The 25,079-nt window shown below is 42.3% G+C and overlaps 1 protein-coding gene across 3 annotated transcripts in view; it reads left to right on the forward strand.

Moving 5' to 3' along the window:
* The window catches only part of VPS13C (vacuolar protein sorting 13 homolog C), a 264,400-nt gene that overhangs the window by 155,608 nt on the left and 83,713 nt on the right, over nucleotides 1-25,079 (forward strand). For all 3 annotated transcript variants that reach the window (XM_067471235.1, XM_067471236.1, XM_067471237.1), the window contains exons 52-58: nucleotides 3,460-3,689; nucleotides 5,103-5,195; nucleotides 9,855-10,223; nucleotides 13,162-13,251; nucleotides 16,008-16,166; nucleotides 22,213-22,477; nucleotides 24,671-24,831. In XM_067471235.1, coding sequence (XP_067327336.1) covers nucleotides 3,460-3,689; nucleotides 5,103-5,195; nucleotides 9,855-10,223; nucleotides 13,162-13,251; nucleotides 16,008-16,166; nucleotides 22,213-22,477; nucleotides 24,671-24,831 — 1,367 coding nt within the window. The remainder of the gene's footprint in view (nucleotides 1-3,459; nucleotides 3,690-5,102; nucleotides 5,196-9,854; nucleotides 10,224-13,161; nucleotides 13,252-16,007; nucleotides 16,167-22,212; nucleotides 22,478-24,670; nucleotides 24,832-25,079) is intronic.

Raw genomic sequence — 25,079 nt, forward strand, 5'->3', positions numbered from 1 at the left:
ATGAAATTTTGAAAGTTGTGTTAGTGTTAGAGTTCTGAAATTTTCACCACCAGAACTTTAGTTTTGTAAATACTTTAGAACCATGGATTGCACGTGCCTAATAAATAGTCTTCAGCACTTTCAATATTTCATTATAAATGGCAGTTCCTAATCGATTCTGTCATAAACATCACCAATAATGAAATAATAATGAAATTTTGAAAGTTGTGTTAGTGTTAGAGTTCTGAAATTTTCACCACGAGAACTTTAGTTGTGTAAATACTTTGGAACCATGGATTGCACGTGCCTAATAAATAGTCTTCTGCACTTTCAAAATTTCATTATAAATGGCAGTTCCTAATCGATTCTGTCATAAACATCACCAATAATGAAATAATGAAATTTTGAAAGTTGTGTTAGTGTTAGAGTTCTGAAATTTTCACCACCAGAACTTTCGCAACACTGTAGAAGCAAAGCACCAGCGCCCCCTAGTTTTCACATCCAGAACTTTAGTTTTGTAAGAAACATTTAGAACCATGGATTGCACGTGCTTAAAATACACATATACATATGCACAAAATAAAATTGTAATGTTAGTTTGTGAGATTAACACAACTCAAAAACCACTTGTCCAATTGACGCCAAATTTTGACACATTATGCGTATCAGGCCAACAAGTGACCATCACTCATAAAACACTGAAAAACACAGCGGAAGAGACTTAAAAAGCCAAAAAATAAATGCGCATAACCACATATACACACACATACACAAATATATATACGCATAACCACATATGTACACACACATACACATATACACAAATATATATACACACATACACGCACACACAAGATACATATACACAGACTGGTCCACAGCAACATGTGGCAGGGGACGGCTACTATCTATATAAATACAAAGGTAATGTTCGTTTGTGAGATTAACACAACTCAAAAACCACTTGTCGAATTGACACCAAATTTGGACACAAGACACCTATCAGGCTAATGAGTGACCATCACTCATAAAACACTGGAAAACATAGCGGAAGAGACTTAAAAGCCAAAAAAATTTCATTACAACGCATGTGCAAAACGACATATATACACAAATATATACACACATATACACACACGCAAAACATACATACACAGACTGGTCCACAGCAACACGTGGCAGGGGAAGGCTAGTATCTATGTATATAAATAAAAATGTAATGTTCGTTTGTGGTATTCACAGAACTCAAAAATCCCTGGATGAATTGGCACCAAATTTGGACACGATACACCTAACAACCCAATTTGATTTTGTCTTTTGGGAGTTGTAGTCGCTGGGATTTATAGTTTACCTACAATCAAATAGCATGATAGAATTGAACCAACCGGGGCATACAGCACTCCCATGACCAACAGAAAACACTAGAAGGGTTTGGTGGACATTGAGCTTGAGTTAGGGAGTTGTAGTTCACCCACATCCAGAGAGCACTGTGGACTCAAACAATGATCGATCTGGACCAAACTTGGCAAGAATACTCAATATGTCCAAATATGAATACAGATGGAGTTTGGGGGAAATAGACCGTTACATTTGGGAGTTGTAGTTGCTGGGATTTACAGTTCACCTACAATCAAAGAGCATTCTGAACTCGACCAATTATGGAATTGAACCAAACATGGCATACAGAACTCCCATGACAAACAGAAAACACTAGAAGGGTTTGGTGGACATTGAGCTTGAGTTAGGGAGTTGTAGTTCACCCACATCCAGAGAGCACTGTGGACTCAAACAATGATCGATCAGGACCAAACTTGGCAAGAATACTCAATATGTCCAAATATGAATACAGATGGAGTTTGGGGGAAATAGACCGTGACATTTGGGAGTTGTAGTTGCTGGGATTTACAGTTCACCTACAATAAAAGAGCATTCTGAACTCGACCAATTATGGAATTGTACTAAACATGGCACACAGAACTCCCATGACCAACAGAAAACACTAGACCTTCAAATTTAACTTCAAATTGGAAGGAAGGAAAGAAGGAATCAGGCTCAAATGTCTCTGTGACTCTTATGTGAGGAACACAGAAATACCAACCCTGCCACCCCAAAAATGTGGGTGTGACTATTATGTGATGAAATACAGTTAACCTGTCAATTAACTTGCTTCATGGCTGGCTGTTAGGAATTGTGGGAGTTGAAGTCCAAAACAAAGGGCCAAAGTTTGCCTATGCTTGCGTTAGAGCTTCAAATCTAACTTTAAATTGAAAGGAAGGAAGGAATCAGGTTCAAATGTCTCTCTGACTCTTATGTGAGGAACACAAAAATACCAATCCTGCCACCCAAAAAATGTGGGTGCGTCTATTATGTGATGAAATACAGTTAACCTATCAGTTAACTTGCTTCATGACTGGCTGTTAGGAATTGTGGGAATTGAAGTCCAAAACAAAGGGCCAAAGCTTGCCTATGCTTGCGTTAGACCTTCAAATCTAATTTTACATTGGAAGGAAGGAAGGAATCAGGCTCAAATGTCTCTGTGACTCTTATGTGAGGAACACAGAAATACCAACCCTGCCACCCAAAAAATGTGGGTGTGACTATTATGTGATGAAATACAGTTAACCTATCAGTTAACTTTCTTCATGGCTGGCTGTTAGGAATTGTGGGAGTTGAAGTCCAAAACAAAGGGCCAAAGTTTGCCTATGCTTGCGTTAGAGCTTCAAATCTAACTTTAAATTGGAAGGAAGGAAGGAATCAGGCTCAAATGTCTCTGTGACTCTTATGTGAGGAACACAAAAATACCAATCCTGCCACCCAAAAAATGTGGGTGCGACTATTATGTGATGAAATACAGTTAACCTGTCAATTAACTTCCTTCATGGCTGGCTGCTAGGAATTGTGGGAGTTGAAGTCCAAAACAAAGGGCCAAAGTTTGCCTATGCTTGCGTTAGACTTTCAAATCTAACTTTAAATTGAAAGAAAGGAAGGAATCAGGCTCAAATGTCTCTGTGACTCTTATGTGAGGAACACAGAATTACCAATCCTGCCACCCAAAAAATGTGGGTGTGACTATTATGTGATGAAATACAGCTAACCTATCAGTTAACTTGGTTCATGACTGGCTGTTAGGAATTGTGGGAGTCGAAGTCCAAAACAAAGGGTCAAAGTTTGCCTATGCTTGCGTTAGACCTTCAAATCTAACTTTAAATTGGAAGGAAGGAAGGAATCAGGCTCAGATGTCTCTGTGACTCTTATGTGAGGAACACAGAAATACCAATCCTGCCACCCAAAAAATGTGGGTGCGTCTATTATGTGATGAAATACAGTTAACCTATCAGTTAACTTACTTCATGACTTGCTGTTAGGAATTGTGGGAGTTGAAGTCTAAAACACCTGGAGGGGGGACACAAAAGTTTGCCCATGCCTGTTCTAACTGGTGTACAGTACATTGAACTTGAATCGAGCGTGTGCCTTTTGCAGACGAGTCCCAGCGTCCCAACGTGTCTATGGTGGCGCGCATCACGGACCCCGAGGTCGTCTTTGTTGCCAACCTGACCAAGGCGGACGCACCTGCGCTGTCGGCCTCTTTCCAGTGCGACTTCTCCCTGTCGAGCGGCCCCCTCGCGCAGCGCATGACAGCCCAAGTACGGGAGCTCCGGGTCCTGGCCTGCCCCTTCCTTCACGGGAAAGGAGAGAAGAGCCTCACCACGGTAAGCTCTCGTAATTTGTTCTCTCTTGTTCTTTCTCTTTGGGATGGAGGGACGAACCCAGATGGTGAAGCTGGGAGACGCCTGCTCGGACCCCTGGCCTTTGACCTGTGGGGTCCCGCAAGGCTCTATTTTGTCTCCCATGCTTTTTAACATCTACATGAAACCGCTGGGAGAGGTCATCCGGAGTTTTGGAGTTGGGTGCCATCTCTACACATCTCTACTCTTTTCCACCTAACTCAAAGGAAGTCCCTCAAGTGCTGGATGAGTGCCTGGCCACTGTGGCTCTCTGGATGAGGATGAACAAGCTGAAGATTAATCCCGACAAGACAGAGGTCCTCCTGGTCGATTGCAAACCGGATCGGGGTATAGGGTGGCAACCTGAGTTGGACGGGGTTACACTCCCCCTGAAGCCACAGGTCCGCAGCTTGGAAGTCCTCTTGGATTCATCGCTTACTCTTGAGGCTCAGGCGTCGGCGGTGTCTGGGAGGGCTTTCGCACAATTGAGACTCGTGCGCCAACTGCAACCGTACCTCGTGAAGGCTGATCTGGCCAGGGTGGTCCATGCCTTGGTCACCTCTAGATTGGATTACTGTAATGCGCTCTACGTAGGGCTGCCCTTGAAAACGGCTCGGAAGTTCCAACTGGTCCAACGGGCAGCAGCCAGGATGTTAACTGGCGCTCATTACAGAGAGAGGTCAACCCTCCTGTTTAAGGAGCTCCACTGGCTGCCGTTTATTTTCCGAGCCCAATTTAAGGCGGAGGTGCTCACCTACAAAGCCCTGAACGGTTTGGGACCATCCTACCTGCATGACCGCATCTCCGTCTATGAACCCACACATTCACTTCGGTCATCCGGAGAGGCCCTGCTCGTGATCCCACCTGTGTTGCAAGCGCGTTTGGTGGGGACTCGAGACAGGGCCTTTTCTGTGGTGCCCCCCCGACTCTCGAACGCCCTCCCAAGAGATCTTAGGCAGGCCCCTACACTGGTAGTCTTCAGAAAGAACTTGAAGACCTGGCTGTTCTGATATGCCTTCTCAGATTAGGAACCTCCAATACCAAGTCCCAGAAGCACTTTAGTAGAACTAAGATCACTGCACGCCGCACACTGCACTTACTTATAATTCTACATCCCTCCTGCCACATCAGCACTTTTAATCTTGTACTCATTACTCTGGCCCGGCCCAGTTTTATAGTGTCTTGATGTATTGTTTACTGTTTGTTGTTTATTCTGCTTAACTGTTTTTAATTTGCTTTAGGTATTGTATTGTTGTATTGTGTTTTGAGGCCTTGGCCTGTGTAAGCCGCATTGAGTCCTTCGGGAGATGCTAGCGGGGTACAAATAAAGTTATAATAATAATAATAATAATTTGTGGACCTTTCTAATGACATTTATTCTGTTTGTTCCTCCCGAAGGTGGTTCAGCCTTGTTCTCTGACAATGGAGGCAATGATGCACACTTCGGGGATGCAGGCGGTGGATGTAGTGGTCGAAGAATTCATTGTCAAGGTGAGTTGCTTGGCTTTCTTTTCAGAAAATACTGAACAGGATGTTGCCATTCAAGCTGAATTTGGGACAATTATTTTGTTTTTTGTGGCTTTTTGAGAGTGGGCGGAAGTGAACAGCCCACTTGGGGTTATTTCTTTCCTCTTCGTGGAGTCTGTGAAAGGCACACATATGGGTTTTATCATGCGCATGCGTAGTTGTTCGGAACCTTCTAGAATCTTAAAGAAACATTTTGGCAGAGGCCCCGCCCACTCTCCCCAATACTATAAATGCCTCTGGTGGGGACTGTGCCTTAGTTCCTTTTTCCGCACTTAGCAGCTTAGGAACCTCTCTAGTCTCTTGACGTTTCAGCCCTTTTTTTGCTTAAACTATTGGACTGTCTTGTTACGACCTTGGCTCTGCTATTGACCATGACACTTCTGTCCTCACTTTGATCAGCTTACGGACTTCCTGACTCAGGCCAGTTCTTTCCATCATGAACTCCGTCTCCTAAGGCACACTCCCTGCCAATTACCGTCCTGTTTCTAATCTGCCATTCTTAGGCAAGGTGATAGAGCGGGCTGTACTGGGACAATTGCAGCAATTCCTGGATGACACAGCTGGCCTGGACCCTTTCCAGTCAGGTTTTCGCCTGGGTCATGGGACGGAGACAGTCCTGGTTGCCATTACGGATGAACTCCGTCGCCAGTCTGACAACGGTGGATCCGCGCTACTGGTACTTCTCAACCTTACTGCAGCGTTGGACACCGTCGACTACGATCTAATGATTCACCGTCTTGTCATGTCCAGAGTTCATGGTCAGGCCCTCAATTGGTTCAACTCATTTCTCCGGAACCGGAGTCAACATGGATACATGGAGTACATGGATCAAGTCTCTGATAGATCCCCCTCCTATGTGGGGTCCCCCAAGGTGCAATTCTCTCTCCTCTTCTCTTCAACATCTACGTTAGACCTCTTGCTAGTTTAGCTCGGAGTTTCGGCCTGGACTGCTACCAATATGCGGACGACACCCAACTCCTTCTGCGCCTGGAGCAACGTCAATTCCAGACAATTTCACCCGATGTCTGGAAGCTCTGTCAAACTGGCTACGTGCTAGCAGACTGAAGGTGAACCTGACGAAGACTGAGATTCTCTGGCATGGCCACCCGGCAGGTCCGACTCCTCCGTTGCCCACCTTCGATGGTGCCGCTCTATCTCCATCGACCACTGTTAAGAGCTTGGGTGTCATCCTGGATTCACAGCTGACAATGGAAGCTCAGGTGGCTGCTACCAGCAAACAGGCCTTTTTCCATCTACGACAAGCGAGGCAACGGGCACCCTCCCTATCTGACGAGGCTCTGGCAACTGTCATCCATGCCACGGTCACGTCTAGGCTGGACTATTGCAACGCCCTATATGTGGGCCTTCCGATGTCTACGACCCGAAAGCTCCGTATTGTTCAGAATGCGGCAGCCAGGCTACGCACAAGAGCGCCCATGAAATGCCATAGAACACCAGTGCTGCAACATTGGCTTCCAACTGAGTACCATGGCCTGACTTAAGATGTTAGTTCTGACCTTTAAAACTTTACGGCCAGGGTCCATCGTACCTTAGGGACCGCCTCTCCTTCTCCCATCATCGGAGGTCACAACGACCATCCCAACGTGACTTACTCCATATTCCGGGTCCTAGAGAAGTGCCCTTGGAAAGGACCAGGCGCAGGTGGGCTTTCTCTATTTCTGCCCCTGCCTTGTGGGGTTCCTTGCCGCCCTACATGAGAGCCATGCGTGACTTAGGACCTTTTACTCTCGCACTCAAGACCTGGCTTTTCAGTAGAGCATTCGATCTCTGTTGATTTTTAATTTTTGTATGTATGTATTTTATCTTTTATAATTTAGCTGTAAATCGCCTGGAGCATTCTCGGATGGAGGGCGATTAATAAGTTATTAAATGATGATGATGATGATGATGATGATGATGATTTATAGTATTGGGGAGAGTGGGTGAGGCCTCCGCCAAAATGTTCCTTTAAGATTCTAGAATGTTCCAAACAACTGCACATGCACAGGATAAAACCTATATGTGCGAATTTCACAGACTACCACTCGAGGAAACACAGTTACAGGTAAGCAACTTGCATTTATTTATTTTGTGTCAAAAGCATGCATAAATAAGTATAGAACTGATAAAATAGAGGGCACACAAGCGGCTAGATAATTTTAGACCAAAAGTGGGCAACAGCGACTGCATTGTCGACAGCAGGGGTCCTCAAACTTTTTAAACAGAGGGCCAGGTCACAGTCCCTCAAACTTTTGGAGGGCCGGATTATAACTTGAAAAGAAAAAAAACATGAATGAATTCCTATGCACACTGCACATATCTTATTTGTGGTTCAAAAAACACTTAAAATAATACAATAATTAAAATGAAGAACAATTTAAACAAATATAAACTTAATAGTATTTCAATGGGAAGTGTGGACCTGCTTTTGGCGGATGAGATAGGATTACTGTTGCTGCTGCTGCTGCTGTTGTTGTGTTTTCAAGTCATTTCAGACTTAGGTTGACCATGAGCGAGGGCCAGGTAAATGACCTGGTCTACAGCTTGAAATGGTTCTTCCTATGTGCATGAGGAAGGTCATGATGGGCAAGCATACAGATGCGGAGTTATTTGTTCTGCTCCACAGTTGCACAAGCTGGAGGATTGAATGTTTGCCTTAGTTGTAGTCTGATGTCAATGGGGGTTGGGACGATATTTCACTACTTCAGTCCTTTCACAGGTGCCTTTTTATATGTGCCATAATGTTGGGGGGGGGGGATATTTCCTTTTTAAATCTTTTTACTGCCTTGTACTGAAACAGTTTCCCTTTAGAATTGGCTGGGGCTTTCTAGTGAGCTTTTACCTTGAGGCTTTATATCACAGGCTTGAGACACTCTTGTAATAAACTAAGTAACAAAGTTTATTTATAACTTCTGGCTCCAACGCTTATGGTTACATTTGTGTGTTCTGTTACAGTCTTGAGTCTTACATTCAATATCATCCACTTGGTTAACTTTTCCTATCAAACTTCAACTATTTCACTTCAACAAATATGTTACTTTTTCATACACTCTTGACAGAACTATTTTCTGCCTTAAACAACACTGGCACTTCTTTGTTTTCCTTAAAACTTGAGCTCCATATTCCTAACTGCTTTTCTCTCACAGAAGTTCCTGACTGTACCTCACAAACAGGAATCCCTAACTGATCTTTTCTGACTCTCTAACTGCCTATTTTTAAACTTAATTCCACCCCTTTAGAATGTTCAGCTCTCTTCCCCCAACTGCCATTCTGGCTCAGTGACCTTTTCAAATCCTGGCTTCCACTCATCTGCATACGACCAATCGGCTGCACTTATGCAAATTAATCTTGCCTCTACTGTTGCTACCCTATTTCTGCCAATTCTGCCACATTGCAACATAGAGCTATACATCAAAAATTTAACATAGATCAACAAATTGACTACAGGGATGATGGTTTTCCTGGGCCTATGCCTGATGTCAATGGGGATGAGGGTTTTTCTGGGACGGAGTCAAGTCCAGGACTTGCTGAGAGGCCCGAAGTCTCTCATGAACTGAGTGCTTCTCCTGTAGATTCCCAAGGTCACATTCCTGGGAGAGGCCCACAGCAGTCTTTCTCTGAGAAACTCTTCTGAGGATGGTTTTTCAGGTGTAGAATTTAATGAGTTTGAAGGTAGAGAACCAGACTTTTGTAAACTAAGACAACATTCTCAAGATCAGCAGAGATCAGTCTGTCTGCTAGAAAAGAGAGATTAGAAATCCTTACCTGGCTATAAGAGCAAACAGAGTGCTTTCCTTTCGGTTCATGGGACAAGAAAAGCTTTATATGGTATGAGGAAAGGATTTTAGTTCAGTCTTGTCAAGGCTGGAGTTTCATGATGGTCTTGTTTCCAAGTGGATTTCTAGTTTCATGTTTCAAGTTTTGCCAGGTTCTTGTGCTGGGCATTGGATCTCTGTTGGTCATGGGAGTCGTGTGTGTCACATTTGGTTCAATTCCATCATTGGTGGAGTTCAGAATGCTCTTTGATTGTAGGTGAACTATAAATCCCAAGAACTACAACTCACAAATGACAAAATCAAAAAAAAATTGAGTGAAGGACATAGATTGGGTTGTTAGATGTCTTGTGTCCAAATTTGGTGTCAATTCGTCCAGTGGTTTTTGAGTTCTGTTAATCCCACAAACTAACATTACATATTTATTTATATAGATTATTATTATTATTATTTATTAAAATTGTGTTACATAGTGTAATTTATTTACTCCTTTGTGTATTAAAAAAAAAGTAAAGGTAGTCCCCTGACATTAAGTCCAGTCATGTCTGACTCTGGGATGTGGTGCTCATCTCCATTTCTAAGCCAAAGAGCCAGCGTTGTCCATAGACACCTCCAAGGTCATGTGGCCGGCATGACTGCATGGAAGCGCCGTTACCTTCCCACCGGAGCGGTACCTATTGATCTACTCACATTTGCATGTTTTCGAACTGCTAGGTTGGCACAGGCGCCACCGGGGGCTCCCCTTTGTGTATTATTATTCATAATATTACCATTCTTATTTCTATATATGTGTTGCATAGCATATGCCTGCTTTGTCCGAAACTCCTGCAGCTTTGGCTCCCTTTTCCAGATTTCCCCCAAAATCCTCAACACGGTCATGACCATCATGGCTGCCATGAAGGCCAAGCCGAGGGACGACGAGTCGGGAGGAGCCACCTGCAGCCCGGCCGATGACCTCTGGAGCGTGAAGCCCGTGGACCGGTGCCAGTACTGGTTCCTGGGGGTGGACATGGCCACCGAAGCCACCGAAGCCTTCCTGGCGAGCGAAGCCAGCACCAAGCAGGAGAGCTTCCATGCCCAAGTGCGCTCCATCCAGGTCACCTTGGAGTGCGGCCTGGGCCACCGCACCGTCCCCTTGCTGCTGGCGGAATCCACCTTTGCCGGGACGGTGACAAACTGGACTTCCCTCCTGGCCGCCCAAGGCGACATGACGCTGGAGGTCAGTGAAGTGAAGGCGGAATGAGCATCTGATTCATGGGGAAATTTCTGCCCTCCAGGTGTTTTGGACTTCAACTCCCACAATTCCTAACAGCCAAAACTCCTGGAGGGCCGAAATTTGCCCATGCTTGAGTTAATATTAGGGCTGGGCGGTTTCGTTTCGTTAATTCGTAATTCGTTAATAATTCGTTAATTTTTTCAATTACAAAACGATAACGAACCATTCTGGAGCAATTATTAAAAAAAACGAATTTTCAAAAACGTTTTGTAAATGCTTCGTATTTCGATATTGTATTCGTTTCGTTATTGTTCTGAGGTCGTTTCGTTATTATTTCCGCATGTCTGGGCCAGTTTTATGGTTTAATTAGTGAAAAAAAATTATAATATCACACCAACAGTCAAGAACAGAGGGAGAGGGAAGCTTCAGAAGGTTTTGGAGGTTTTTTAGCGTATTTCGCGGTTGCGTCCGCCATTAATGAATCGATTCGTTATTGTTTCGGAAATCGATTCGTTAATTTTTTACCATTTACGAAATTTCGTAAATATCGAACTTTTTAAAAGGAAAATTTTGTAATTATTTTAAATATCGAAACAAAAAAACCCCCCAAATACAAATCGATTTTAGAAACAAATTTTTCCGTTGTTACCCAGGCCTAGTTAATATCTATTTATTTGCCATTATTATTATTATTATTATTTACTATTAATTACTATTAATTACGATTATTCTTTATTGTTATTTACTATTTTGAATTTTTATTATTATTACTATTTACTAGGGCTGTCCAAACACGGAAAAATTTGTTTCTAAACTCGATTCGTTTTTAGGGGTTTTTTTGCGTGTCGTTATTTAAAAGAATTCCGAAATTTTCCTTTAAAAAAGTTCGATATTTACGAAATTTCGTAAATCATAAAACAATTACGAATCGATTACGAATCGATTCGTTAATGGCGGCCGTGATCGCGCAATACGCTAAAAAAACTTCTGAAGCTTCCCTCTCCCTCTGTTGTTGACTGTTGGTGTGATAATTATATTTTTTTTCACTGAGAAAACAAACAGCAACCCTAAAACTTGCACCAGACATGCGGAAATAATAACGAAACATTTACGAATCAATAACGAATCAATTCCGAAACAATTACGAAACGAATTGGAAAAATTCGTTTCGTTTTTTTAGTTGCTCCTGAATGGTTCAATATCGCTTCGTTATAAAAAAAATAACAAATTTTTAACGAATTACGAAATTACGAAACGAAACCGCCCAGCCCTATTTACTATACATTAACATTTAGTTTTGCTTTCTGTCCAAGCTTTCATTATCTGCTCATTAACTCCTGCAAGTGACAAATCATTTTCAGACAGTTGTTCTGAGAAAGGCAGTGAAGGGTCTCTCCCAGGAATGTGGCCTTGGGAATCTCCCTGAGACAGCTCTGACCTGTCTTCTGAGCTTAACTCAGGCTAAAGCAAACCCTAATCCCCAATGCCATCAGACCCAGGCCCACCATCAGGAACATCATCCCCATTCCCATCATTAGTATTATTTACTATTTTTATTTATTATTTGCTATTTGTATATATTATATAATATATAATATATAAATACTTTTATTTGTTTACTATTTTATTATTACTGCTTACCGTTGATTATTGTTTGCTATTTATTATAATTATATTTATTATTTATACTTCACTTTATCTCTTCCAAAGGAGACTATCATTACTAGTTATTGTTGCTATTAATAATAATAATGTATCATTATTTACTATTATTTATTTACTATTTCATTATTTATTATTACTATTTAAGATTCATTAGTGTTTGCTATTATTTGTTATTATTTACCATTATTTACTATTATTAGTTATTTACTATTTCATTATTTATTATTTCTATTTTCCTTTTTTTGTCGTGTCGGGAGCGACAAACTGCAAGTCGCTTCTGGTTACTTCTATTTATTTCTATTTCTATTTACTATAATTAGTGTTTACTATTATTATTATTATCTGTTATTATTTACAATTATTTACTATTATTATTTATTTACTATTTCATTATTTATTGTTTCTATTTACTTTTTTTTTTTTGTCGTGTCAGGAGCGACTTAAACTGCAAGTCGCTTCTGGTTACTTCTATTTATTTCTATTTCTATTTACTATAATTAGTGTTTACTATTATTATTATCTGTTATTATTTACCATTATTTACAATTAGTTTATTTACTATTTTATTTATTATTACTATTTACTATTATTATTTACTGCTTTATTATTTAGTATTACTATTTAGTATTCATTAATGTGTACTATAATTATTTGTTAATGTTTACCATTATTTATTTCCTATTTTTTATTTATTATTACTATTTACTATTCATTAGTGTTTAGTATTATTATTATTATTTGTTATTATTGTTATTATTAGTATTTACTATTATTATTTACTGCTTTATTATTTATTATTACTATTTACTATTCATTAATGTGTACTGTTATTATTTGTTTATGTTTACCATTATTTTTTACTATTTTATTATTTATTATTACTATTTACTATTCATTAATATGTACTATTATTATTTGTTAATGTTTACCATTATTTATATACTATTTTATTATTTATTATTACTATTTACTATTCATTAATATGTACTATTATTATTTGTTAATGTTTACCATTATTTATATACTATTTTATTATTTATTATTACTATTTACTATTCATTAATATGTACTATTATTATTATTTGTTAATGTTTACCATTATTTATTTCCTATTTTTATTTATTATTACTATTTACTATTCATTAATGTGTACTATTATTATTATTTGTTAATGTTTACCATTATTTATATATAATTTAATATTTATTATTACTATTTACTATTCATTAGTAAATTATTATTATTATTTGTTATTATTGCTGTCTTACTATTCTAGGTCCATTATTACAACGAAACCTATGCCGTTTGGGAGCCCCTTATTGAACGAACGGAGAAGGAGAAATCCCAGTGGAAACTCAAGCTAGAAGTAAGCAAACCTTCTAAAAAAATCCAATATTCACTCCAAACTGCTATTTCTGCAGAAAAAAAGATATTTAGTTGCTGATTCTTTATTATAACTTCCATGTTGCAGTGATGCAACCGCATCTCATTTCCTATTCAATTTCCAGCTGGTGTCCTACTGTGTAGACTAACAAGTTTGTATAGCAAGAGCACAAACAATATTATAATTAAAACCTTATGTCAAACAACATTATTAAACTGTCGTGTTTCAGTTCGCTGTGTGCTTTGACAGGAGTGCAATTTTCTCTAATTATTGAAACACTAGGTTAAGCCCTGTTATAATCCAGGCGCCATTTCTGAATGAATTAGGAATGTCTCAAGTGCACTTTTATTCTGATTGAGTTTGTGTTTGCAAAGTCTCTTTTTTCTAGTGATATGAAGTTAATGGTATTCTTTCTATCTGCTTTAATGCGACTAAAATGATCAAGGGTCTGGAGAACAAGCCCTATGAGGAGCGGCTTAAGGAGCTGGGCATGTTTAGCCTGAAGAAGAGAAGGATGAGAGGAGATATGATGAGAGCCATGTATAAATATGTGAGAGGAAGCCACAGGGAGGAGGGAGCAAGCTTGTTTTCTGCTTCCCTGGAGACTAGGACGCAATGGAATAATGGCTTCAAAGTACAAGAAAGGAGTTTCCATCTGAACATGAGTTTCCATCTGAACTTACTGACTGTGAGAGCCGTTCAGCAGTGGAACTCTCTGCCCCGGAGTGTGGTGGAGGCTCCTTCTTTGGAAGCTTTGAAACAGAGGCTGGATGACCATCTGTCAGGGGTGATTTGAATGCAATATTCCTGCTTCTTGGCAGAATGGGGTTGGACTGGATGGCCCATGAGGTCTCTTCTAACTCTTTGATTCTATGATTCTATAATCTCTCTTTTGCTGTAGATCATCTCAGTTTCTGAAGACTTTACCTCTGTTTACTAAAACTTTGCTTTCTGTCCAAGCTTTCATTATCTTCTCGTTAACTCCTGCAACTGACAAATCATTTTCAGACAGTTGTTCTGAGAAAGGCGGTGAAGGGCCTCTCCCAAGAATGTGGCCTTGGGAATCTTCCTGAGACAGTTCTGACCTGTCTTCTGAGCTTAACTCAGGCCAAAACAAACCCTAATCCCCAATGCCATCAGACCCAGGCATTCCTAGAGAGGTCATACTGCAACGCTCTCTACGTGGGGTTGCCTTTGAAGACGGCTCGGAAGCTCCAGTTAGTCCAACGGTCGGCAGCCATGTTACTAACAGGAGCGGAGCGCAGGGAGCATACAACTCCTCTGCTGCACCAGCTCCACTGGCTGCCGATTTGCTACCGGGCTCAATTCAAAGTGCTGGCGTTGGCCTATAAAGCCCTAAACGGTTCTGGCCCAACCTACCTATCCGAACGTATCTCGGCCTATCAGCCCACCAGGACCCTAAGATCTTCTGGGGAGGCCCTGCTCTCTATCCCGCCTGCTTCACAGGTGCGGCTGGCGGGGACGAGAGACAGGGCCTTTTCTGTGGTGGCCCCCTGGCTGTGGAACGCCCTTCCCATGGAGGTAAGATCAGCCCCCTCGCTAATGGTGTTCCGAAGAAGATTAAAAACTTGGATGTTTGAACGGGCATTCGGTTAAACAGTGCAATGAATGTGATGATTACAGGAATGGAAATTTGGACGACGGATTGGATCACGACTCTAGTTATGAGATGCATTGTGTTGTCTATTGTTGTGTCAATATTGTATATTATGCTTTTATGGTTTTAAATTGTATATCGTTGATTGATTCTTATCCTTGTTGTAAACCGAGTTGAGTCGCCTGTTGGGCTGAGAAACTGCGGTATACAAGTAAAGTAAATAATAAATAAATTTCAGGAACATCATCCCCATTCCCAACATGAACATGAACATCAACATCAGACATAATCACAGGCTGAAGATATCAGTGGTATCTCCGCACAGCAAGGCAAGGAAACACAATCACAGTCTCCTTTAGGCTATCAACTAATTTATTGGTACAACTATTTACATTAGAAGCTAAGCACATCGTAAAACTGCTTCCTCTCCATCCGGCAGCTACATTGTGAAAACAGAATACGCTGTTATCAGCATTAGTCCACACCTCCTGCATTCCAGAGTGACGTATGACGTACGACGCACTACGCTGCATCCATTGCTCTCTGCACTAAAATTTATGACCTCTCTAGGAATGCTGATTCTCTTCATGGTTCGGTTAACCCTTTCTACACAGGAAGTACACTCGGCACATAGCATTGCATTTTTAAACATATAGATAGACTTTGAAATCTACATTATCCATTTCAAAACGCATCAACAGAACAGACTGACATACAACACAAAAAATCATATTTCATAATCTAGAGTTGATGTGGTCTGTCCAGTGCAATTTTCTGAATCAGGCCTAAAAACAAAGACATAAAGAAAAATTTTTTTTTTGTTTGGCTGTGTTCTTATCTGTGGATTTTGTTAACACTTATGCTAAAAAAAAAAAGAAGGAAAGGGAATGAGGTGGAAAAAATATATAAAAAGAGGAGTGCGAGACCCAAGAAACTGTCCCTAAAGGGTTTCTCTCGCCTCCTCATCAAGGATGCATGGCCACGACGAAGGGGGCATCGTCTGTGGGGCATTGCAACGGTGTAACGGTGAGGCTGTGGACCATATGTTAGTGCTTGAGAATCACTAGTGGTCTGTGGACCACATGTTGGGAATGCTAAATTTCTACATGCTAAATTTCAGATGAAGACAAACCCAGAGCAAGACCGAGGAGGGTTGCTTCCTGGAGACGACTTTGTCGTTTTGCCCGAACCGCAGAGCGCCATTCACATCTCTTCAAAGGACACCATGAACATCACCATCTCCAAGGCCTCCCTCGCCGTCTTCGACAATCTCGCCAAGGTATTGGGTTTTGTTCGGAGGATCTCTTTGCACGGTTCATAGGGGGAGATGCGATTAGCGAGGGAACCCTGTATAGTTAGACATTTGGATGCATAAATCTATAAGTAAATAGCTTTTAAAAAAATTGTGTCGGAGCGGATCTGCTTTGCAGTCTTGTGATATTGCTCTCTGTAATGATTCTTACTTCGTAGGCCGAAGTAGGAGCCTGAGATATCTGTAGGCAGGCCTCCATTTTGGGAGTGTAAGCATAGGAAGCAGACATCTTGGGAGTGTAAGAGGAGAAGAGGGGAGGAGCTGGAGCTCTCTCTGGATTGGTTAGGACAGTTGGGTGGAGTTAAGCACTGAGAGGGAAAAGTGTCAACTTGACAGAAAGCAGGAGATTGATTTTTGGCTTTGAAGAAAGGAGATTGGTTTTGGAACAGAAGGGAAGAGAGGTAGATTTTTGGTGAGCTTGGTTGTTTCTGTCAGAGAGCATTTGTGACAGGTGATTCTGCGTTATTTCGCCAGGAGGGTCAAAGTAGACGCCTGGGTGCTTGTGTGGGTTTTTACACAAGAGATTTGCTCTCTGGGGTCAGAGTAGTTTAGTTTTTAGAGGACTCTGCTTAGAATGTAGCTAATTGCTCTAGTGTTGCAATCCAGAGCAGGAAACGAGCCCCTAAGATAACCATCCACCACACTTGACTGTGAAAAAACAATCCTTTTTTATTGAAGAAAAATGGTTACAAAATAAAGGAAAAATGCAAAGTCAAATGACACAGCAAAATCAGCAAACATGAATGTCCATGGACAAGATCAAAAACCCAAAGCCACACTGTAAAATACTGGAACCTGTTAGCAATCCACTAACCGTACTTGGTGTCCTAGAAATCTTTCAAGACGATGGCCAGGGAAACCGGGAGAACTGCCAAGGTCTTCATCAATCTAAAACGATGCCTGAACTGAGAAAGTCAGCCCGGCAGAAGGCACTAGGGCTGGGCGGTTTTGTTTCGTTAATTTGTAATTCGTTAAAAATTCGTTATTTTTTTTTATAACAAAGCGATAACGAACCATTCTGGAGCAACTTAAAAACGAAACGAATTTTTAAATAAGTTTCGTAAATGCTTCGGATTCGTTATGTATTCGTTTTGTTATCGTTTTGAGGTCGTTTTGTTATTATTTCCGCATGTCTGGGGCAAGTTTTATAGTTGTTTTTTGTTTAATTAGTGAAAAAAAATTATAAATATCACACCAACAGTCAACAACAGAGGGAGAGGGAAGCTTCAGAAGTTCCCCCTGTCCCATTTGGAGGTTTTTTAGCGTATTGCGCGGTCGTGTCCGCCATTAACGAATCGATTCGTTATTGTTTCGAAATTGTTTCGTTAATGTTTCGTAATTTTTTTAACATTTACGAAATTTCGTAAATATAGAACTTTTTAAAAGAAAAATTTCGGAATTCTTTTAAATATCAAAACGCAAAAAACCCCAAAAAACGAATCGATTTTAGAAACAAATTTTTCCGTTGTTACCCAGGCCTAGAAGGCACTTAAAGCCGAGGAATTGGTTTCGTGAAACGCCTCTCTGCTTTGAAGCCCTTGTTTGTTTTTCTTTTAATCTGGAAGACCTTTGCAAGCTGAGTGATTTACTCCTGTCTTGCCAGATCTGCCCCCTTCTATTCTCATTAAGGTTCCCAGGTGCAGAAGGGAGTGAAAGGTCATGGCTTCCCTCTGAAACATTCTCATGAACACTGGTACTTTCATTATCCAAATCTACAGAAGTTTCTTCCTCACTAATTTCAGGAGCATTGACATTTTCATTAGCATCAGGAAGTACATTTTCATTAGCATCAGTAAATATACTTTCATTAGCATCAGGAGGTACAAACAGAGAATCAGGTTCAAACTCAGGCTGGACCCCAACATCTAGGGACAACCTGGTTAGGTTAGTCTGGGGAACTCACTGTTACTAGGCTTATTGTAGAGTGAGGAGTTTTACTCATATCTAAGCCAAGTAACCTGTTTGAAGTAACTATTAAGATTATTGTACCTCAGTAACCAATTAATCTTGTGTGCCTCATTGAAGAAGATAGTTGTTTGTTCTTATCAATAAACATTTTCTCTAATTCAACTTTTGAATAAGCCTCAGCAGTGATTCATTCCTGTGAGAATATTTCCAGCTGTTTTAACATCTTTACTGGGTGTGAAGAACGCTTACCTTAGTTACAGCCAGGATGCAGGGCCAGGAAAAGCCTGTAAGCCTAGAAAGGTAGGGAATGGGCAAGGTGAAGCATCAGCAGCCATTTTGGAGAAGGGAGACTCCATCTTGAGTGTAGTTCAGAGCCATATACCACTGCCCAGTGGCTTCTGGCTACCAGTATTAAAAAACTCTAAATTACAACAGCTAAACAACAGAGAGGAAACAATCAGGGACATCTACGCACCTCTCAACAAAAGATTGCCCCAGGCACTGCCAGGCCATCAAATGCTAATCAAGGTGGTCAGTTGAAACATTCACCCCTCGCTCCAGCAGACAAGAGTCCTTTGTCCCACCCTGGTCACAGATATATAAACCCCTTTCCCTAGTTGCAACAGACCTCACTACCCCTGAGGATGCTTGGCATAGATGCAGGCGAAACGTCAGGAGAAATGCCTCTAGAACATGGCCCTATAGCCCAAAAAAACCCACAAGAACATACAGCCATAACTTGCTCGGTTCATGTTTCTCTCTTTTAAACATAAGAAGAGTTCTTTCAGGAGTAAAAAAGACTAATATTCTGGTTAGCCTTAAGAATTACTGGCTGCTCCACACATTGGTGTCTATCAATTGAACAGTGATCGTTATCACTTGATTTGGCAGCTGGTGAAATCCTTCATTGATCTGGTCTTTATAATATTTGGTGGCAGCGAGTGAGATCTGATTTAGGGATTTAGAGATTTGATTACCCCGTTCTTTATAGTGGGCAGGAAGAAGATTACCTCAGGGAACCATTCTTTAATATTCCCAAATTATTTTGGGTGGTGGCAGCAACTCTACCAGAGTATTCACGTTACCTCAACATGCATCTAAACGCTCCATGCCAAGAAGCATATCCCATCAGATTGGTAGTGGTGGGATAAATTTATTAGGAGGTATAATACCCCTGATTCTGTTATAGTGGTGCCAGCAGGTGGGATATATTAGAAATTATAGTCCCCAGGATCCTGACTTTGTTAAATTGGTGGCAGCGGCGTGATTTGTATTCTGGAGTTATAATAATACACCCTTATTCGTTAAACTCTCTGTAAAGGAGGGTAAAATTACTGCCACCTAATCTGTGAGCAAGCCCAGTAATTCTCAGCATCAACTTAGGAGCTGTTTTACAAAGAAGGATTTACTTATTTGATAGCGTAGCGTTTTCTGTCCCTGGTTTGGTTTTACTTCTTATGCAGGCTGTTTGACTTAGGAGAAACTGTATCAGGCAAGGCTTGAGGAAAACAGTAACAAGTTTATTTAACAGGAGTATAACATATTCAATTGTTTCTTCACAAGAGGCACAAATCTTGATTGGTTACATTAGTAAGGTTTCATGAGTAACTTTAGGTACAGACTTTAAGAGGTTTCTGTAAGCAGATGTATCTTTCCCTGACAACTGTTCTAGTAAAACAAATAAGCTAAAAGGGTTATTTAACAGAATTGGCTCCCAGCCAAACCTTGATTCTTAACCCAGAATCAATAACCCCCTGTAGTTTTATCACTACCGGGTCCTTTCCTGTAACCCCTTTGGTCACAAATTAATTCCCTGAATCTCCACCCAGAGATTCAGTCTTCCCTGTAACTCTACTGGTCACAGACTGCCACTTTTAAACAGCTGCGCCATGAAGTGACAGTTGGCTCCGCCCCCGTTGCTATGGCAACTCAGCTCAAGCCAAACCTGCCACCATCTCTAACAAAATATAATCCTACATACTTACCATTTATTTTGTTGTTCATTCGTTCAGTCGTCTCCGACTCTTCGTGACCTCATGGACCAGCCCACGCCAGAGCTCCCTGTTGGCCGTCACCACCCCCAGGGTCTCCTTCAAGGTCAGTCCAGTGACTTCAAGGATGCCATCCATCCATCTTGCCCTTGGTCGGCCCCTCTTCCTTTTTCCTTCTACTTTCCCCAGCATAATTGTCTTCTCTAGGCTTTCCTGTCTCCTCATGATGTGGCCAAAGGACTTAAGCTTTGTCTGTAGTATCCTTCCCTCCAATGAGCAGTCGGGCTTTATTTCCTGGAGGATGGACTGGTTGGATCTTCTCGCAGTCCAAGGCACTCTCAGCACTTTCCTCCAACACCACAGCTCAAAAGCCTCTCTCTTCCTTGGCTCAGCCTTCCCGAAGGTCCAGCTCTCACCTCCGTAGGTGACTACAGGGAAGACCATGGCTTGGACTAGGCAATGGATCTTGGTTGCCAGTCTGATGTCTCTACTCTTTACTATTTTATCGAGATTGGACATTGCTCTCCTCCCAAGAAGGAAGCGTCTTCTGATTTCCTGGCCACAATCTGCATCTGCACTCATCTTTGCGCCTAGAAATACAAAGTCTGTCACGGCCTCCACATTTTCTCCCTCTATTTCCCAGCTGTCAATCATTCTTGTTGCCATAATCTTGGTTTTTTTGACGTTTAGCTGCAACCCGGCTTTTGCGCTTTCTTCTTTCACCTTGATTAGAAGGCTCCTCAGCTCCTCCTCGCTTTCGGCCATCAGAGTGGTGTCATCTGCATACCTGAAGTTGTTAATGTTTCTTCCAGCCATTTTCACCCCAGCTTTGCATTCATCCAGCCCCGCACATCCTCGCATGATGTGTTCTGCATACAAGTTAAAAAGGTTGGGTGAGAGTATGCAGCCTTGCCGGACGCCTTTCCCAGTCTTGAACCAGTCTCCTGTTCCGTGGTCAGTTCTGACTGTGGCTCCTTGGTCCTTGTACAGATTCCTCAGGAGAGAGGGAAGGGGGCTTGGGATGCCCATCCCACCCAGAACTTGCCACCATTTATGATGATCCACACAGTCAAAGGCTTTAGAAGAGTCAATGAAGCAGAAGTAGATGTTTTTCTGAAACTCCCTGCCTTTCTCCATTCTCCAGCACCCGGAGATTGGCAATCTGGTCTCCCGTTCCTCTGCCTTTTCTAAACCCAGCTTGAACATCTGGCAACTCTCGCTCCATGTCTTGCTGGAGTCTTCCTTGCAGGATCTTGAGCATTACCTTCCTGGCATGAGAAATAATATTTATTTATTTATTTATTTGATGCATTTATTAACCGCCATTCTCAGCCCTTTAGGGCGACTCATGGCGGTGTACACACATATAAAAGACAATTTACAAAGAGGCAATTACAACAACCTATAAACTACACAACAATTACAAAACTACACTAAAAATCCGCTTCATCTCATAGTGGAATCGTAGCCATTCTCATATTCCTTGTTCCATTCCAGTCATCTTTACCACATTGTTATAGCACTAATTAAATGCCCTCTCGAACAGCCATGTCTTGAGGCTTTTTCGGAAGGACATGAGGGAGGGCGCCTGTCTGATGTCTGCAGGGAGAGTGTTCCACAGCTGGGGGGCCACCACCGAGAAGGCCCTCTCCCTCGTCCCCGCCAGACGTGCCTGTGAGGCAGGCGGGATCGAGAGAAGGGCCTCCCCAGACGATCTCAAGGTCCTCGTGGGCTCGTAGGCCAAGATGCGGTCCGAAAGGTATTTTGGGCCGGAACCGTTTAGGGCTTTGTAGGCCAAAACCAGCACCTTAAATTGGGTCCGGTAGCAAATCGGCAGCCAATGGAGCTGGGACAACAAGGGCGTTGTGTGCTCCCTGCTACCCGCTCCAGTTAGTAACATGGCTGCCGCGCGCTGAACCAGCTGAAGCTTTCGGGCCGTCTTCAAGGGCAGCCCCACGTAGAGAGCGTTGCAGTAGTCAAGGTGGAATGTGACCAGAGCGTGTACCACCGTGGCCAAGTCAGACAGTAGTTAATACCATTTATTAACTACTGTTTAAACAACACATAACCATAAGAATAAAAATTACACATTGTCACACTCTCCTTTCTCCCAGGGCTTCTCGGAAGGGGCGGGCTCCACCTACGACTACACCCTCAAGGACCGGGCCCCCTTCACGCTGAAGAACGCCCTGGGCCTCCCGCTCAAGGTCCACACTTGCCGCAGCCTCCAGGTCATCGGCTCGGCCACGGGAGAAGACATCCACGACGTCCGGGTGGGGGAATCCTTGGAGCTGGACTACGCGGCTCTGGAGCCCCAGCACAGGGGCAAGCTCTCAGCCTTCTACCGCCAGGAGAGCTCCCTCTTCACCTTGAGCTTTGGTAAGACCTTGCGGAAAGGGCCAAAGGGCCAGGCATTGCGGAAATGGAGGTCACTGGGTCCTTGGACCACAAGGCGGTCTCGACACACTTAAGTCAATACCCATCGTCACCTAAATTGCATCTTCATTGCACTCAGGTGGCGCCTGGTTGGTTATTTTGGGATCGGGGGAGTCACACGATTGTTTCCCATTCAAATACACGACCATATTTACTCAAATCTGTTGTTTGTGTGCAGTGAAGAAACAGAAAGTATAGGCGCCACTTTCTCCGCCACCCAAGATGGACAGTTTTAGATTATTTCATACTTCGGGATAAGGGATGCGCAAAAAATATTGAGGTTTGCAGTCGTAACCCTTTCCTGGAAGTAAAAATAGAAAGAAAAATACAAATGATATTTTGGAAGTAGGCAAAACATCTAAAGACTAAGTTGGCAACAAGGACTACTGTGGTCATAGTCTTCTATAGGTGGAAAAGTAAGAAATGCAAAACAAACAAAGTAGAAGTTGCACCCAACTCCAAAACTCCGGATGACCTCACCCAGTGGTTTCATGTAGATGTTGAAAAACATGGGAGAAATGTCTTGAGGCTCTGCACCCAGTGTGCCCATCACCACTGGGACCGCCTTTACTGGCTTGCAGTTCGATCTTTAAGTCTCTCATCTGGTCTCACCCATGGATTGAGGTGCTGGATTTGAGCCTGCCACTTTTGGACTCTTGCTTGCTGAGGTGTTCCAGTGAGTGTCTCTGTAGATCTTAGAAAACTATTTCTTGATTTAAGTTGTTGGCGTGCTGGCCGATACCCAAACAGGGGATGAGCTGGAGATGTCTCTGCCTTGGTCCTTTCACTATTGGCTGCTACTTCCCGGCGGATGTCAGGTGGTGCAATACCGGCTAAGCAGTGTAATTTCTCCAGTGGTGTCAGGCGCAGACCCCCAGTGATAATGCGGCATGTCTCATTCAGAGCCACATCCACTGTTTTAGCGTGGTGAGATGTGTTCCACACTGGGCATGCATACTCAGCAGCAGAGTAGCATAGCACAAGGGCAGATGTCTTCACTGTGTCTGGTTGTGATCCCCAGGTTGTGCCAGTCAGCTTTCGTATGATATTGTTTCTAGCACCCACTTTTTGCTTGATGTTCAGGCAGTGCTTCTTGTAGGTCAGAGCACGGTCCAGGGAGACTCCCAGGTATTTGTGTGTTGCAATGCTCCAGTGGGATTCCTTCCCAGGTAATCATCCTCAGAGCTCGGGATGCTTGTCTGTTCTTAAGGTGGAAAGCACATGTCTGTATTTTAGATGGACTAGGGATCAGCTGGTTTTCCCTGTACCATCTCAAAGCTCCCTGCTTGAGCGGTGATGGCACGATCATCAGCATAGATGAAACTCTCTGTCCCTTGTGGCAGTGGCTGGTCATATGTGTAGATGTTGAACATGGATGGAGCAAGCACGCTCCCCTGAGGCAGGCCGTTCTTCTGTTTCCGCCCTCTGCTTCTCTGGCCCTGGAACTCAACAGAAAAGCTCCTGTTTTGTAGCAGGTTTCCTATGAGGCGGGTGAGGTGGTCGTCCTTTGTGATATTATACATTTTTCTAATCAGGAGGCGGTGGTGGTTCACAGTCTCATAGGCTGCTGACAGGTCTATGAAGACACCTCTTGTGACCTGCTGCCTTTCAAAGCCATCTTCTCTGTGCTGAGTCAGGTTCAGCACCTGCGATGTGCAGCTTTCGCCTTTCCTGTGGGATCAGACATGGGTCTGTTTTTTCCATAATTCTACGCAAAATAAGTCTCTCCAGAACTTTGTAGAGGTGGCACAACAGGGAGATTGGAACAAATAATTATTATAAAATTATATTATTGTAAATATTATTATTATTCCACTGTTGTTGTTATTGTTGTTGTTTACTTATTTATTTAGGGCATTTCTACCCTGCCCTTCTCACTCCCTAGGGGGGACTTGTTGTTGTTGTTGTTGTTGTTGTTGTATAAATGGAAACTTTTTCTCCCAGCAACTTTTGTTTGTGGTTAGGGTCAAATGCTTTCTTATTTTACACTTTGCACAAAATTGTAAAATTTCCGAGACGGACTAGTAGATGAAAACGGGTTTCACTTCCCATAAATGGACCACTGTATCTCCCTCCAATTACTTTCAAAGAGACAAGAATCCCTTAATTCCTGTTCCTTTTTTTGTTGTGAATCAGGACCGCACGGATACACCGAAGTGGCCAATGTGCCAATTGCGAAGCCCGGAAGAAGGTTGTACAATGTTAGAGCCCCTGAACGTGACCATTCGGACTCCGTCGTGGTGCAGATTGATGCGGAAGAAGGGAACAAAGTGATCACGATACGCTCTCCGCTGCAGGTAAATGGCCTCAGCTTTTCATACGTTCATGCTTTAATATAGATGTGTCTTTTACTACGTCGTGCCCTGCCTCAAGCTGTAAAGAGAGACAAGTAATAAATAAATTATTATTATTATTATTATTACTACTACTACTACTCCATAGGCCTGGGCGGTTTCGTTCGTTAATTTTGTAATTCGTTAAATATTCGTTAATTTTAGCAATTACAAAACGATTACAAAACTTATTTTTAAACCCGGAAGTGTTT

Source organism: Anolis sagrei, chromosome 9 (assembly GCF_037176765.1).
Source record: "Anolis sagrei isolate rAnoSag1 chromosome 9, rAnoSag1.mat, whole genome shotgun sequence".
NCBI lineage: Eukaryota > Metazoa > Chordata > Lepidosauria > Squamata > Dactyloidae > Anolis > Anolis sagrei.